The sequence below is a fragment of the Caretta caretta genome, chromosome 28 (assembly GCF_965140235.1).
Source record: "Caretta caretta isolate rCarCar2 chromosome 28, rCarCar1.hap1, whole genome shotgun sequence".
In the NCBI taxonomy this organism is placed as follows: Eukaryota; Metazoa; Chordata; order Testudines; family Cheloniidae; genus Caretta; species Caretta caretta.
Window position 1 is genome coordinate 985119 of NC_134233.1, and position 12566 is coordinate 997684.

General features: G+C 64.2%; 1 protein-coding gene across 14 annotated transcripts in view; it reads left to right on the plus strand.

The window, feature by feature from the left end:
* MINK1 (misshapen like kinase 1) overlaps nt 1-12566 on the plus strand; it is a 61819-nt gene that overhangs the window by 27332 nt on the left and 21921 nt on the right. For all 14 annotated transcript variants that reach the window (XM_075123848.1, XM_075123849.1, XM_075123836.1 and 11 more), the window contains exons 3-11: nt 3779-3835; nt 5156-5281; nt 5731-5841; nt 6107-6197; nt 6753-6883; nt 7795-7849; nt 10495-10573; nt 11704-11879; nt 12333-12402. In XM_075123848.1, coding sequence (XP_074979949.1) covers nt 3779-3835; nt 5156-5281; nt 5731-5841; nt 6107-6197; nt 6753-6883; nt 7795-7849; nt 10495-10573; nt 11704-11879; nt 12333-12402 — 896 coding nt within the window. The remainder of the gene's footprint in view (nt 1-3778; nt 3836-5155; nt 5282-5730; nt 5842-6106; nt 6198-6752; nt 6884-7794; nt 7850-10494; nt 10574-11703; nt 11880-12332; nt 12403-12566) is intronic.

The window sequence follows — 12566 nt, forward strand, 5'->3', positions numbered from 1 at the left end:
AATCAGGGGCCCCTGTTGTGCCAGGCGCTGCCCAGACCCTGCTCCCCAGCTGAGAGCAGCGCCCCCGGTGCCCACTCTTCAATTTGGGGTGACAACCGCTTTCCTTCCTGCTCTGTTTTGTGTCTGTGCCGGGCTGGAAGTGCCCCTGTGTGGTGTTCCCATGGAAACCCCAGCTCCGTTTTCTGGATCAACCCCCTGTTCCTGGAAGCCAGGCTGGTCTCAGCGCTGTGTAAAAATAACCCCCCCCGGCTCCCCGTGGGAGCCCGATCCAGGGACCCCGCCACTCCTCTGCCATCTCGGTGCGGCCGAGTACATGCCAAGCTGTACAGTGCCAGGACTCGCAGCCCCCCCAGGGAAGAGCTGGTATCCCCTTTGAGCCTGAGCTTGGCATTTACAAGGGCACAGAGTCCCCATCCTCTTGAGCCCAGGCCAGGGAATTGCACTGAGCCCAGCTGCCTGGGTCAGACCAAAGCATTTCAGCCCCCAGGAGATCAGCTGGCATGGACCTCAGGAGGGAGCGAGGGGCCCCCAGCACCTGAGCCCCCTGCGGGGGCAGGGGGCTATCAGATGAGCCAGGCCCCCCGATCCAGCAGGTGACCCGCGCCCCATGCCGCAGGGGAAGGGGAATACCGCCCCCAGGTCCCTGCCAATCTGAGCCGGGGGCATTCCCATCCCTGCTCTGAGCTTGGAGCCCTGAGCCAGCCCACGCAGCTCAAGTGGCTCCCCGTGGGGCAGGCAGGAAGGGGACAATGGGAGTCGGGGGCTGTGGTGGGCCGCGCTGGGCACCTGTCTGCAGCTGCAGGGACTAAAACCCTGGGAAATCTGGCCCTGAGTCATCCAGGGGCAGAGTGTGGGGCACGCAGGCTGCCAGCTGCCTAACCACAAGCCCCTCCTTCCTCCCGGGCCTGAGAGCAGGTGTGGTAATCCCGTCCCGGTGCTGCTCCTTCCCAGCCGGTCCGGGCAAAGCCCCTTTCTCCCAGGCGCCTGGCTGCGTGGGCTGAAAGGCCTCGGCCCAGTTCAAACCCCAGAGCTACCAGCCCCTGCCCCAGCCGCCTTGCGCCTTGCGTCAGCAAATTGAGTCCCGGCTCCCCTCCAGTGCTGCAAATTGCCTCATTAGCAGATCACGAGCCAATTGCGCTCATCGCAAGGAGCTGGATTAGCCTGGCTGGGTTGCCGCGGGGCAGACCGGAGGCTAGGGGGATGGGTGTGCACTGTTAGGAAGGGGCCCACAACCGGGCGGGGGGAGGGGTGTGGCAGTCAGAGCAGCTGCATTGAGCCCAGACCCTTGTGCTGGAGCAGAGCGTGCTGCAGAAAGGCCCTCACAGCCCCAGAACAGGCCGTGGGATTCCTGGGTGCAGGGCTGGGGCCCCTGGGAGTCCTCAGCCCCTGCTCGAGTACCCCCCGCCGGAGCAGGGGCAGCTCCCTGGAGAAAGGAGATGCAATATTCCCCGGCGGCAGCAGGCAGCTCCTGCGGGGGCAGGGGGCTGCCTCCCACGCCCCCCCGCACGTCAGTCCCCAGCCCAGAAGAGCAGGAGGCGGTTGCTAGGTGACGGGCGCCCCCCCCGCACACTGCACAATGCGGGCACGTGGCAGAGGGCTCCGGGGGCCTGCGTGGGATGGAGCCGCGGCACTGCAGCGCAGGGGTCAAGGCAATCCACCCAGGGGGTCTCCAGCCCCTGCACGTGGGACCCTCAGGCCTGCGCTGCTTTAACCCCTTCGCCCCCTGCCTGCCCGGAGCCGGCTGTGAGGAGTCCGAACCCAGCCAGCAGGCCTGAGGCTGGATCAAAGCCAGGCTGGGACGGAGACCAGCTGCTCTTCTTAATCCGTGATTGATATGGCGGTAGATCAGTGCTAGCACCCGGCAGGCCTGGCTCCCAGCCCCTCTCTAATCACCAGCCCGCATGCCCCTCCCAGAGCCTGGAGAGAACCCAGGAGTCCTGGCTCCCAGCCCACCTGCTCTAGCCCACCGGCCCCCACTCCCCTACCAGGGCCGGGAGAGAACCCAGGAGTCCTGGCTCCCAGCCCACCTGCTCTAGCCCACCTGCCCCCACTCCCCTACCAGGGCCGGGAGAGAACCCAGGAGTCCTGGCTCCCAGCCCACCTGCTCTAGCCCACCGGCCCCCACTCCCCTACCAGGGCCGGGAGAGAACCCAGGAGTCCTGGCTCCCAGCCCACCTGCTCTAGCCCACCTGCCTCCACTCCCCTACCAGGGCCGGGAGAGAACCCAGGAGTCCTGGCTCCCAGCCCACCTGCTCTAGCCCACCGGCCCCCACTCCCCTACCAGGGCCGGGAGAGAACCCAGGAGTCCCGGCTCCCAGTCCCCCCATCCTGTAACCCACCAGCCCCCACTCCCCTCCCCGAGCCGGGGAGAGAACCCAGGAGTCCAGGGTCCCAGCCCCCCCTGCTCTAACCCACCAGCCCCCCTGCCCTCCCAGAGCCAGGGAGAGAACGTGGGAGTGGGGGCTAGGTAGTAGAACAGGGGGCTGGCGCTGCCTTGCTCTGGATGTAGGATGTTCCCTTCTCTCTGGGGAGTGGCGCAGGGCGACTCTGCTGGGACCGTGTGTTGCACCCTGACTGGGGGGGTGGCGCCCCCTGCTGACCATACAGCTGCTACACTCTCCCGCCATAGCATGCGGAGCGGGGACCGTGTCTGTTAGGTGCGTGGACCCCAGCACAACGGGGCCCTGATCTCAGCTGGGGGGCAGGCGGCTGGTCTGGGCAGTGCCTGGCAGAATGGGGGCCCAATCTTCAACCAGCGGGCTCCAGGGAGCTAGTTCATCACATACGTACCCCAGCCCCATGGTGTGCGGGGGTGTGACGAAGCGGGACTGTTCTTAATGTTTCCTCTGAATAATGTGGGGGTGCCTCAATTTCCCCTGTGCAGTTCTTAAGTCTCTACGGGGTGGGATAAGGGTGTAGGATCCTTGCAGAGCCCTAGAGGGCAGGTGTGGGCAGGGGTCTGGACACAGAGAATGGCCGACACCCTGTTTCCTGGCCACGGATGGCCTGGGCCCTTCCCCCCTGCAAGGTGAGAGCTAAAGGGTTGGAGAACAAAGGAATCCGGTGACCTCCTGGCCCGGGAAAGGGACAAAGCCCAGAGCAGGGGGGGGCTGGAAGGAGTTTCAGTTTGGGGCTGGCTGGGACATGGAGTGAAGGGCAGACGGGGTTGTCTGGCTCACTGCCCCCCAGAATGGACCCATCTGAGGGGTCCCGGTCTCTGCACCTACAAGCTCTGTGTTAGACCATGTCCCTGTCGTCTAATAAACCTTCTGTGTTACTGGCTGGCTGAGAGTCCCGTCTGACTGCGAAGTTGGGGGGCAGGACCCTCTGGCTGCCCCAGGACCCCGCCTGGGTGGACTCGCTGGGGGAAGCGCACGGAGGGGCAGAGGAGGCTGAAGGCTCCGAGGTCAGACCCAGGAAGGGGGAGCTGTGTGAGCTGTGTGTCCTGCAGACAGGCTGCTCCTAGAGAGGAGACTCCCCCAGAGTCCTGCCTGGCTTCATGGGGAGCAGGTCCAGAGCGTCGCCTGGGGACTCCGGGACAGGAGGGTGGAGGAATTTCTCCCTGTTAGTCATGGGTCAGCTCTGCCCCAAAGCCTGGCACTGGAACCCCGGACATGCCCACTGTCCACAGCCACGAAGATCCAGTGGCGATCAGTTCCACAGACCAGCCACACAGAGCTGGGTCCGAGCGCTGTGCCCATGGAGCGGGGCTGGACAGAGGAGCCCACCCGACCCCCCCTCATGGGCTGACCCCCTCTCTCTGCCTTTGCCTCCCCAGGGCCGCCATGTCAAGACAGGGCAGCTGGCCGCCATCAAAGTCATGGACGTCACCGAGGTAAGAAGGATGGCGGGTGGGGTACGCCTACGTCAGCCCTGCAACGGCTGCCCTTTCCCTGGGGGCGCCCAGTCTCCCCCCTCAGCCCCATTCGTTCTGCATCCCTCCCGTTCCCCGGCCTGCTGCGGGGGCTGGGCTCAGCTGCCCGTCTGCGTCTGTCCCCTGCTGCCACGGCAGGCCGGGCTCTGCTGGGTGAAACCCGTCTCCTCCTCTCCGGCGATCCCTGGCCCGTTCGCCCCCCTCCTCTGGGGCGCCCGGCGCTCCTCTGCCCCTGGGGCCTTATATCCCTGCCTAGCTCTGCCAGCCTCCATTCCCTGAGCAGCCTGGCATCCCTCCTCTGCACCTGGGCACACGCACCTCCCCCAATCAAGGGGGAACTGGCAGGGCTGGGCTAGCAGGGGCTGCGGGTCGGGAGTGAGCGGCACCGGCAGAGCTGGGGGGAGCCCAGGGCTAGCAGGGGCTGCGGGTCGGGAGTGAGGGGCACCGGCAGAGCTGGGGGGAGCCCAGGGCTAGCAGGGGCTGCGGGTCGGGAGTGAGGGGCACCGGCAGAGCTGGGGGGAGCCCAGGGCTAGCAGGGGCTGCGGGTCGGGAGTGAGGGGCACCGGCAGAGCTGGGGGGAGCCCAGGGCTAGCAGGGGCTGCGGGTCGGGAGTGAGGGGCACCGGCAGAGCTGGGGGGAGCCCAGGGCTAGCAGGGGCTGCGGGTCGGGAGTGAGGGGCACCGGCAGAGCTGGGGGGAGCCCAGGGCTAACAGGGGCTGCGGGTCGGGAGTGAGGGGCACCGGCAGAGCTGGGGGGAGCCCAGGGCTAGCAGGGGCTGCGGGCCGGGAGTGAGGGGCACCGGCAGAGCTGGGGGGAGCCCAGGGCTAACGGGCTGCGGGTCGGGAGTGAGGGGCACCGGCAGAGCTGGGGGGAGCCCAGGGCTAGCAGGGGCTGCGGGCCGGGAGTGAGGGGCACCGGCAGAGCTGGGGGGAGCCCAGGGCTAGCAGGGGCTGTGGGCTGGGAGTGAGGGGCACCGGCAGAGCTGGGGGGAGCCCAGGGCTAGCAGGGGCTGTGGGCTGGGAGTGAGGGGCACCGGCAGAGCTGGGGGGAGCCCAGAGCTGGCAGGGGCTGCGGGTCGGGAGTGAGGGGCACCGGCAGAGCTGGGGGGAGCCCAGGGCTAGCAGGGGCTGCGGGCTGGGAGTGAGGGGCACCGGCACAGCTGGGGGGAACCCAGGGCTAGCAGGGGCTGGGGGTCGGCAGTGAGGGGCACCGGCAGAGCTGGGGGGGCGGGAGCCCAGCAGGGGGGGCTGCCTGTAACCCGGGTCCTTTCTGCCCCGCCAGGACGAGGAGGAGGAAATCAAGCAGGAGATCAACATGCTGAAGAAATATTCCCACCACCGCAACATCGCCACCTACTACGGCGCCTTCATCAAGAAGAGCCCACCCGGGAATGACGACCAGCTGTGGGTGCGTGGGGCCGGCGGGGTGGGGCGGGCTCACATGGCTGCCAGGGCCTGAGAGCACGCGCCGCCGGGGAGACGCATGGATGGGGCCCGCTGCTCGGCCATGTCTGGCACACACAGCACTTGCCTGGTGGCACCCGGGCTCAGAGAACAATTAGACGAGCAGCCTGGCTCTGTGCAGCGCCTGGCGCAGCGGGGCCCCGATCTTACTCGGGGGGGGGGGGTGCAGCGCCTGGCGCAGCGGGGCCCCGATCTCACCCTGGACGTGGCTGGCGGTCTGTGCAGCGCCTGGCGCAGCAGGGCTCCAAGCTTGGTCGCGGTCTGTGCCACACTGAGATCCTGTGGCCATCTGTCCCCTCTGTTCGCACCCGGCCCCATCCGTGGGGCTGTCCCTGCTCAGTGGCTCTCTGCGGCGTCTGGGGGTCCGGGCTGGTAACTCTCTGCTCCCCCCAGCTGGTGATGGAATTCTGTGGGGCCGGTTCCGTCACAGACCTGGTCAAGAACACCAAGGGCAACGCGCTGAAGGAGGACTGCATCGCGTACATCTGCCGGGAGATCCTGCGGGTACGCCGGGTCGCGCTGCCGGACCCTGCCCTCTGCCCCCCACCGGCCAGGACGCTGGCAGCCAGGACTCCTGGGTTCTCTCCCCGGCTCTGGGAGGGGAGCGGGGTCTGATGGGTTAGAGCAGGGGGGCTGGGAGCCAGGACTCCTGGGTTCTCTCCCCGGCTCTGGGAACGGAGGGGTGGCTGGTGGGTTAGAGCAAGGGGCTGGGAGCCAGGACTCCTGGGTTCCTGTGACAATCCCAGCCGACCTTTCCCTGCTCCCCTAGGGCCTGGCTCACCTCCACGCCCACAAGGTGATCCACCGGGACATCAAAGGGCAGAACGTGCTGCTGACGGAGAACGCCGAGGTGAAGCTGGGTAAGTGGCGGGCAGCGCCCAGAAGCCCCATTTCTGCTGAAGGGCCACTTGCCCCGGACTCCTGGGTTCTGTCCCCGGCCCTGCCGCGCACTCTGGTCTCCAGCAGCTGCCACGCCCCCGTGAGTGGGCGACCTGCCGTCTTCTCTCCCTAGAGGAAATTCCTTCTCCCCCGACAGCTCAGGGCGCTCCCGCCCGGCTCACGTGACGGGGTTAGAGTCCCATCTATTTCCTTTCTCTCTGGCTGGTCTGACGGCCCACATAAGTGTCAGTCCTGCTTCAAATCCCTTGAGAACCAGCAACATCCTGTGGCAGGGAGTTCCACAAGCCACCCATGGAATAGATTATCTCCTTGGCCTGGTTTATAATGGGCCACTTCTCCCTGCCTGAGTCTGCAGAGAGCCTGAGCCCATTGCTCTGAGGCGGGGAGCTTCTGGCTGGGGAAGGAAGGGTGGCCATGCCACTGTCTCTCTGGGGTTGGGGCCGCAGGCCGGGGTTGCTGATGGGCGAGGGGGTGGGGGTTCCGCGTGCTGATGGCTGCGTCTCCTCGCTCCCCAGTGGATTTCGGGGTGAGCGCCCAGCTGGACCGGACGGTGGGGCGCAGGAACACCTTCATCGGCACCCCCTACTGGATGGCCCCAGAGGTGATCGCCTGTGACGAGAACCCCGACGCCACCTACGACTACAGGGTAGGGCAGGCCCCATGGATTGGGGGCTCGGCAGGGATCCCTGCCCTGCAGGGAGGAGGGGCAGCCTGGCCTTGGGATCCAGGACACCTGGGTTCTGCTCCCAGCCCATGGGCCTGACTTTGGGGGGAACCAGCCCCATTTGGTCAACGCCGCCCTCTCCCCACCCCTACTAATGTGGCCCTGCTCCCCGCGGGGACAGGGCTGTGAAGCGACAGATCTCGGCCCTGGGGCGTGCCTGTCCTCTTTCTGGGTAGCGTGCTGGACTGGGGGGCCCTCCGCTGGCTCGCCCGCCGAGTTCCCCCCAGTCCAGGGATTCCTCCCCGGCCCCCAAGAGGTCAGAGCTAGAGGATGAACCCCAGGACCTACTGAATCCTTGTAGCGCTGGAGAGTCCTGCCGCCCGTCCCTACACCCCTGCCCTTCGCCAGGGTGTGCAGGGGACATACAGCGTAGGGGCGGGTCTCACGGGACCCCCAACCCCCTCAGTGTCCTCCCCCCACTCTGATCCCCCAGGTTCCCCACATCCCAGTCCCTCTGGGACTCCCCACCCCCATCCCCCTGGGTCCTCCCCCACTTTGATCTCCCTGGTTTCTCCCACAGTTTTGACCCCCTCTGGATTCTCCGTACCCCAGTCGTCCCAGCCCGCTCCCCCCATACACAATCACACCCAATCTCCCTAGACTCCCCTCACTTTGATCCCCCCACGTTCTCCCTCCTCCCCCTGATCCCTACAGACACTCCGATGCCTCTGGGTACCCCCAACTCTGGCCTCTGGCTCCCCCACAGCCCGGTCCCCCCTGCGGGCAAAGGTACTGCCCACCCCCTCCCCAGCTGCAGCATGGGCCCTGGGCTCGGAGCCATGATGGTGCAGGGAGATCCCCACTCCCAACCTGTCCCTCCTTTCTCTCTGCAGAGCGACATCTGGTCCCTGGGCATCACTGCTATCGAGATGGCCGAGGGGGCACCACGTAAGTGTCGGGCTCTGCCCTGCCCAGAGGGGAAGCTGCGGCCCGGGTCAGCCATGCACACCCCCCCTGGGGGGCTTGTAACCTGTGGGAGTCAGAAGCTCCCTGTGGAGGGAAGTGGTGTCCCGGAGTCCCTGGGCGATGCTCTGGACCTGCTCCCCACGAAGCCAGGCAGGACTCTGGGGGAGTCTCCTCTCTAGGAGCAGCCTGTCTGCAGGACACACAGCTCCCCCGGCTCCACCTTCCTGGGTCTGACCTCGGAGCATTCAGCCTCCTCTGCCCCTCCCTGCGCTTCCCCCGCAGCGAGTCCACCCAGGCGGGCTCCTGGGGCAGCCAGAGGGTCCTGCCCCCCAACTCCGCAGTCAGACGGGACTCTCAGCCAGCCAGTAACACAGAAGGTTTATTAGACGACAGGGACATGGTCTAACACAGAGCTTGTAGGTGCAGAGAACAGGACCCCTCAGCCGGGTCCATTTTGGGGGCAGTGAGCCAGACAACCCCGTCTGCACTTCACTCCATGTCCCAGCCAGCTCCCAACTGAAAATCCCTCCAGCCCCCCCTCCTCTGGGCTTTGTCCCTTTCCCGGGCCAGGAGGTCACCGGATCCCTTCATAGAATCATAGAATATCAGGGTTGGAAGGGACCCCAGAAGGTCATCTAGTCCAACCCCCTGCTCGAAGCAGGACCAATTCCCAGTTAAATCATCCCAGCCAGGGCTTTGTCAAGCCTGACCTTAAAAACCTCTAAGGAAGGAGATTCTACCACCTCCCTAGGTAACGCATTCCAGTGTTTCACCACCCTCATAGTGAAAAAGTTTTTCCTAATATCCAATCTAAACCTCCCCCACTGCAGCTTGAGACCATTACTCCTCGTTCTGTCATCTGCTACCATTGAGAACAGTCTAGAGCCATCCTCTTTGGAACCCCCTTTCAGGTAGTTGAAAGCAGCTATCAAATCCCCCCTCATTCTTCTCTTCTGCAGGCTAAACAATCCCAGCTCCCCCAGCCTCTCCTCATAACTCATGTGTTCCAGCCCCCTAATCATTTTTGTTGCCCTTCGCTGGACTTTCTCCAATTTATCCACATCCTTCTTGAAGTGTGGGGCCCAAAACTGGACACAGTACTCCAGATGAGGCCTCACTAATGTCGAATAGAGGGGAACGATCACGTCCCTCGATCTGCTCGCTATGCCCCTACTTATACATCCCAAAATGCCATTGGCCTTCTTGGCAACAAGGGCACACTGCTGACTCATATCCAGCTTCTCGTCCACTGTCACCCCTAGGTCCTTTTCCGCAGAACTGCTGCCGAGCCATTCGGTCCCTAGTCTGTAGCGGTGCATTGGGTTCTTCCGTCCTAAGTGCAGGACCCTGCACTTATCCTTATTGAACCTCATCAGATTTCTTTTGGCCCAATCCTCCAATTTGTCTAGGTCCTTCTGTATCCTATCCCTCCCCTCCAGCGTATCTACCACTCCTCCCAGTTTAGTATCATCCGCAAATTTGCTGAGAGTGCAATCCACACCATCCTCCAGATCATTTATGAAGATATTGAACAAAACCGGCCCCAGGACCGACCCTTGGGGCACTCCACTTGATACCGGCTGCCAACTAGACATGGAGCCATTGATCACTACCCGTTGAGCCCGACAATCTAGCCAGCTTTCTACCCACCTTGTAGTGCATTCATCCAGCCCATACTTCCTTAACTTGCTGACAAGAATACTGTGGGAGACCTTGTCAAAAGCTTTGCTAAAGTCAAGAAACAATACATCCACTGCTTTCCCTTCATCCACAGAACTAGTAATCTCATCATAGAAGGCGATTAGATTAGTCAGGCATGACCTTCCCTTGGTGAATCCATGCTGGCTGTTCCTGATCACTTTCCTCTCATGCAAGTGCTTCAGGATTGATTCTTTGAGGACCTGCTCCATGATTTTTCCAGGGACTGAAGTGAGGCTGACTGGCCTGTAGTTCCCAGGATCCTCCTTCTTCCCTTTTTTAAAGATGGGCACTACATTAGCCTTTTTCCAGTCATCCGGGACTTCCCCCGTTCGCCACGAGTTTTCAAAGATAATGGCCAATGGCTCTGCAATCACAGCCGCCAGTTCCTTCAGCACTCTCGGATGCAACTCGTCCGGCCCCATGGACTTGTGCACGTCCAGCTTTTCTAAATAGTCCCGAACCACCTCTATCTCCACAGAGGGCTCCTTCGTTCTCCAACCCTTTAGCTCTCACCTTGCAGGGGGAAGGGCCCAGGCCATCAGGTGCCAGCAAACAGGGTGTCGGCCATTCTCTGTGTCCAGACCCCTGCCCACACCTGCCCTCTAGGGCTCTGCAACGATCATACACCCTTACCCCACCCCCTAGAGACTTAAGAACTGCCTAGGGGAAACTGAGGCACCCCCACACTATTCAGAGGAAACATTAAGAACAGTCCCACTTCGTCACAAGTGGGGACTGGTGGTTACAGCAGGGGGGCTGGGAGCCAGGACTCCTGGGTCGATCCCCAGTAGGGCTAGGGGGTATAAGGATCTGCGTGGGGCCATGGCCATTGTGAGCAGGGGGCCCAGACTGGGCAGAACACTCTAAGGGGACGCTGTGGCTGGCGGGGGCTGCAGCCCATGTGTGACTGTCTCTCTCTCCCCCAGCTCTGTGTGACATGCACCCCATGCGAGCGCTCTTCCTCATCCCCCGCAATCCACCGCCCAAGCTCAAGTCCAAGAAATGGTACGTTCCCCAGTGTCACGGAGTCCCTGGGCGATGCTCTGGAACTGCTCCCCATGAAGCCAGTCAGGACTCTGGGGCAGTCGCCTTTCTGTGAGCAGCCTGTCTTCAGGACACACAGCTCACCCAGCTTCCACCTTCCTGGGTCTGACCTCGGAGCATTCAGCATCCTCTGCCCCTCCGTGCGCTTCCCCCCAGCGAGTCCGCTCAGGCGGGGCTCCTGGGGAAGCCAGAGGGTCCTGCACCCCAACTTCGCAGTCAGACGTGACTCTCAGCCAGCCAGTAAAACAGAAGGTTTATTAGACGACAGGAACATGGTCTAACACAGAGCTTGCAGGTGCAGAGAACGGGACCCCTCAGCTGGGTCCATTTTGGGGGGGCAGTGAGCCAGACAACCACGTCTGCCCTTCACTCCATGTCCCCAGCCAGCCTCAAACTGCCACCTCCCTCCAGCCCCTCCTCCTCTGGGCTTTGTTCCTTTCCCTGGCCAGGTGGTCACCTGATTCCTTTGTTCTCCAACCCTTCAGCTCTCACCTTGCAGGGGGGAAGGGCCCAGGCCATCAGTTGCCAGGAAACAGGGTGTCGGCCATTCTCTGTGTCCAGACTCCTGCACACACCTGCCCTCTAGGGCTCTGCAATGATCATACACCCTTACCCCACCCCCTAGATACTTAAGAACTGCCTAGGGGAAACTGAGGCACCCCCACACTATTCAGAGGAAACATTAAGAACAGTCCCACTTCGTCACACCCAGCAAGCCCAGCGCCTTGTCCTGGCCACCTGCACTGCCTAGCCAGAGCCCAGCTGGGGTCCCTGGGCCCGGGCTGCCCCCCATCAGAGTCCCTGGGCCCAGATCCCCCCCAGCTGGGGTCCCTGGGCCCAGATCTCCCCAGCTGGGAGTCCCTGGGTCCGGGCTGTCCCCCATGAGAGTCCCTGGGCCCAGATCCCCCCCCGCTGGAGTCACTGGGCCGCCCCCCCTCTCGGAGTCCCTGGGCCCAGATCCCCAGCGGGTGTAGCCGGGACCTGGATGATCCTGCCCGGGCTCCGACTGGGGCTGCGGACGAGCGTCACGGGCCCATCTGGCCTCAGCCACGGAGCATGGGGCTCACCCCATGTCCACCCCCTTCCCCCAGGTCCAAGAAATTCATCGACTTCATCGACACCTGTCTGATCAAAGCCTACATGAGCCGCCCGCCCACGGAGCAGCTGCTGAAATTCCCCTTCATCCGCGACCAGCCCACGGAGCGCCACGTCCGCATCCAGCTCAAGGACCACATCGACCGCTCCCGGAAGAAGAGAGGAGAGAAGGGTGAGTGGGGCGGGGAATGGGACACGGGACCTGTCCCCTCTCGGGGGCGCCGCCCTCATCTGCCTGGCTCGGGGGGGCGGGGAATGGGACACGGGACCTGTCCCCTCTCGGGGGCGCCGCCCTCATCTGCCTGGCTCGGGGGGGCGGGGAATGGGACACGGGGCCTGTCCCCTCTCGGGGGCGCCGCCCTCATCTGCCCGGCTCGGGGGGGCGGGGAATGGGGCACGGGGCCTGTCCCCTCTCGGGGGCGCCGCCCTCATCTGCCCGGCTCGGGGGGGCGGGGAATGGGACACGGGGCCTGTCTCCTCTCGGGGGCGCCGGCTCCCTTCCGGCCCCAGGGCAGGGACTGGCTGGCTCGGGGGGGCGGGGAATGGGGCAGGCACTGGCGGGCTCGGGGAGTGGGGGCTGGCCCCACCTGGCCCATCGCTGTGTAACTGGGTCTCTTGCCCCCAGATGAGACGGAGTACGAATACAGCGGCAGCGAGGAGGAGGACGACAGCCACGGGGAGGAAGGGGAGCCCAGGTATGGAACGAGGGGGCAGAGCAGATTCCGGGGGGGGGCAGGAGGCGCCTGTGGCCTAGGACCGGGGGCAGCGTGGCTGGGTTGTTGGGGTGGGGCTGTGTGGGCAGGGCTAGGGGGCCTGAACTCAGGGCTATGGGGTGGGGCTACACGGGCTGGGTATGGGG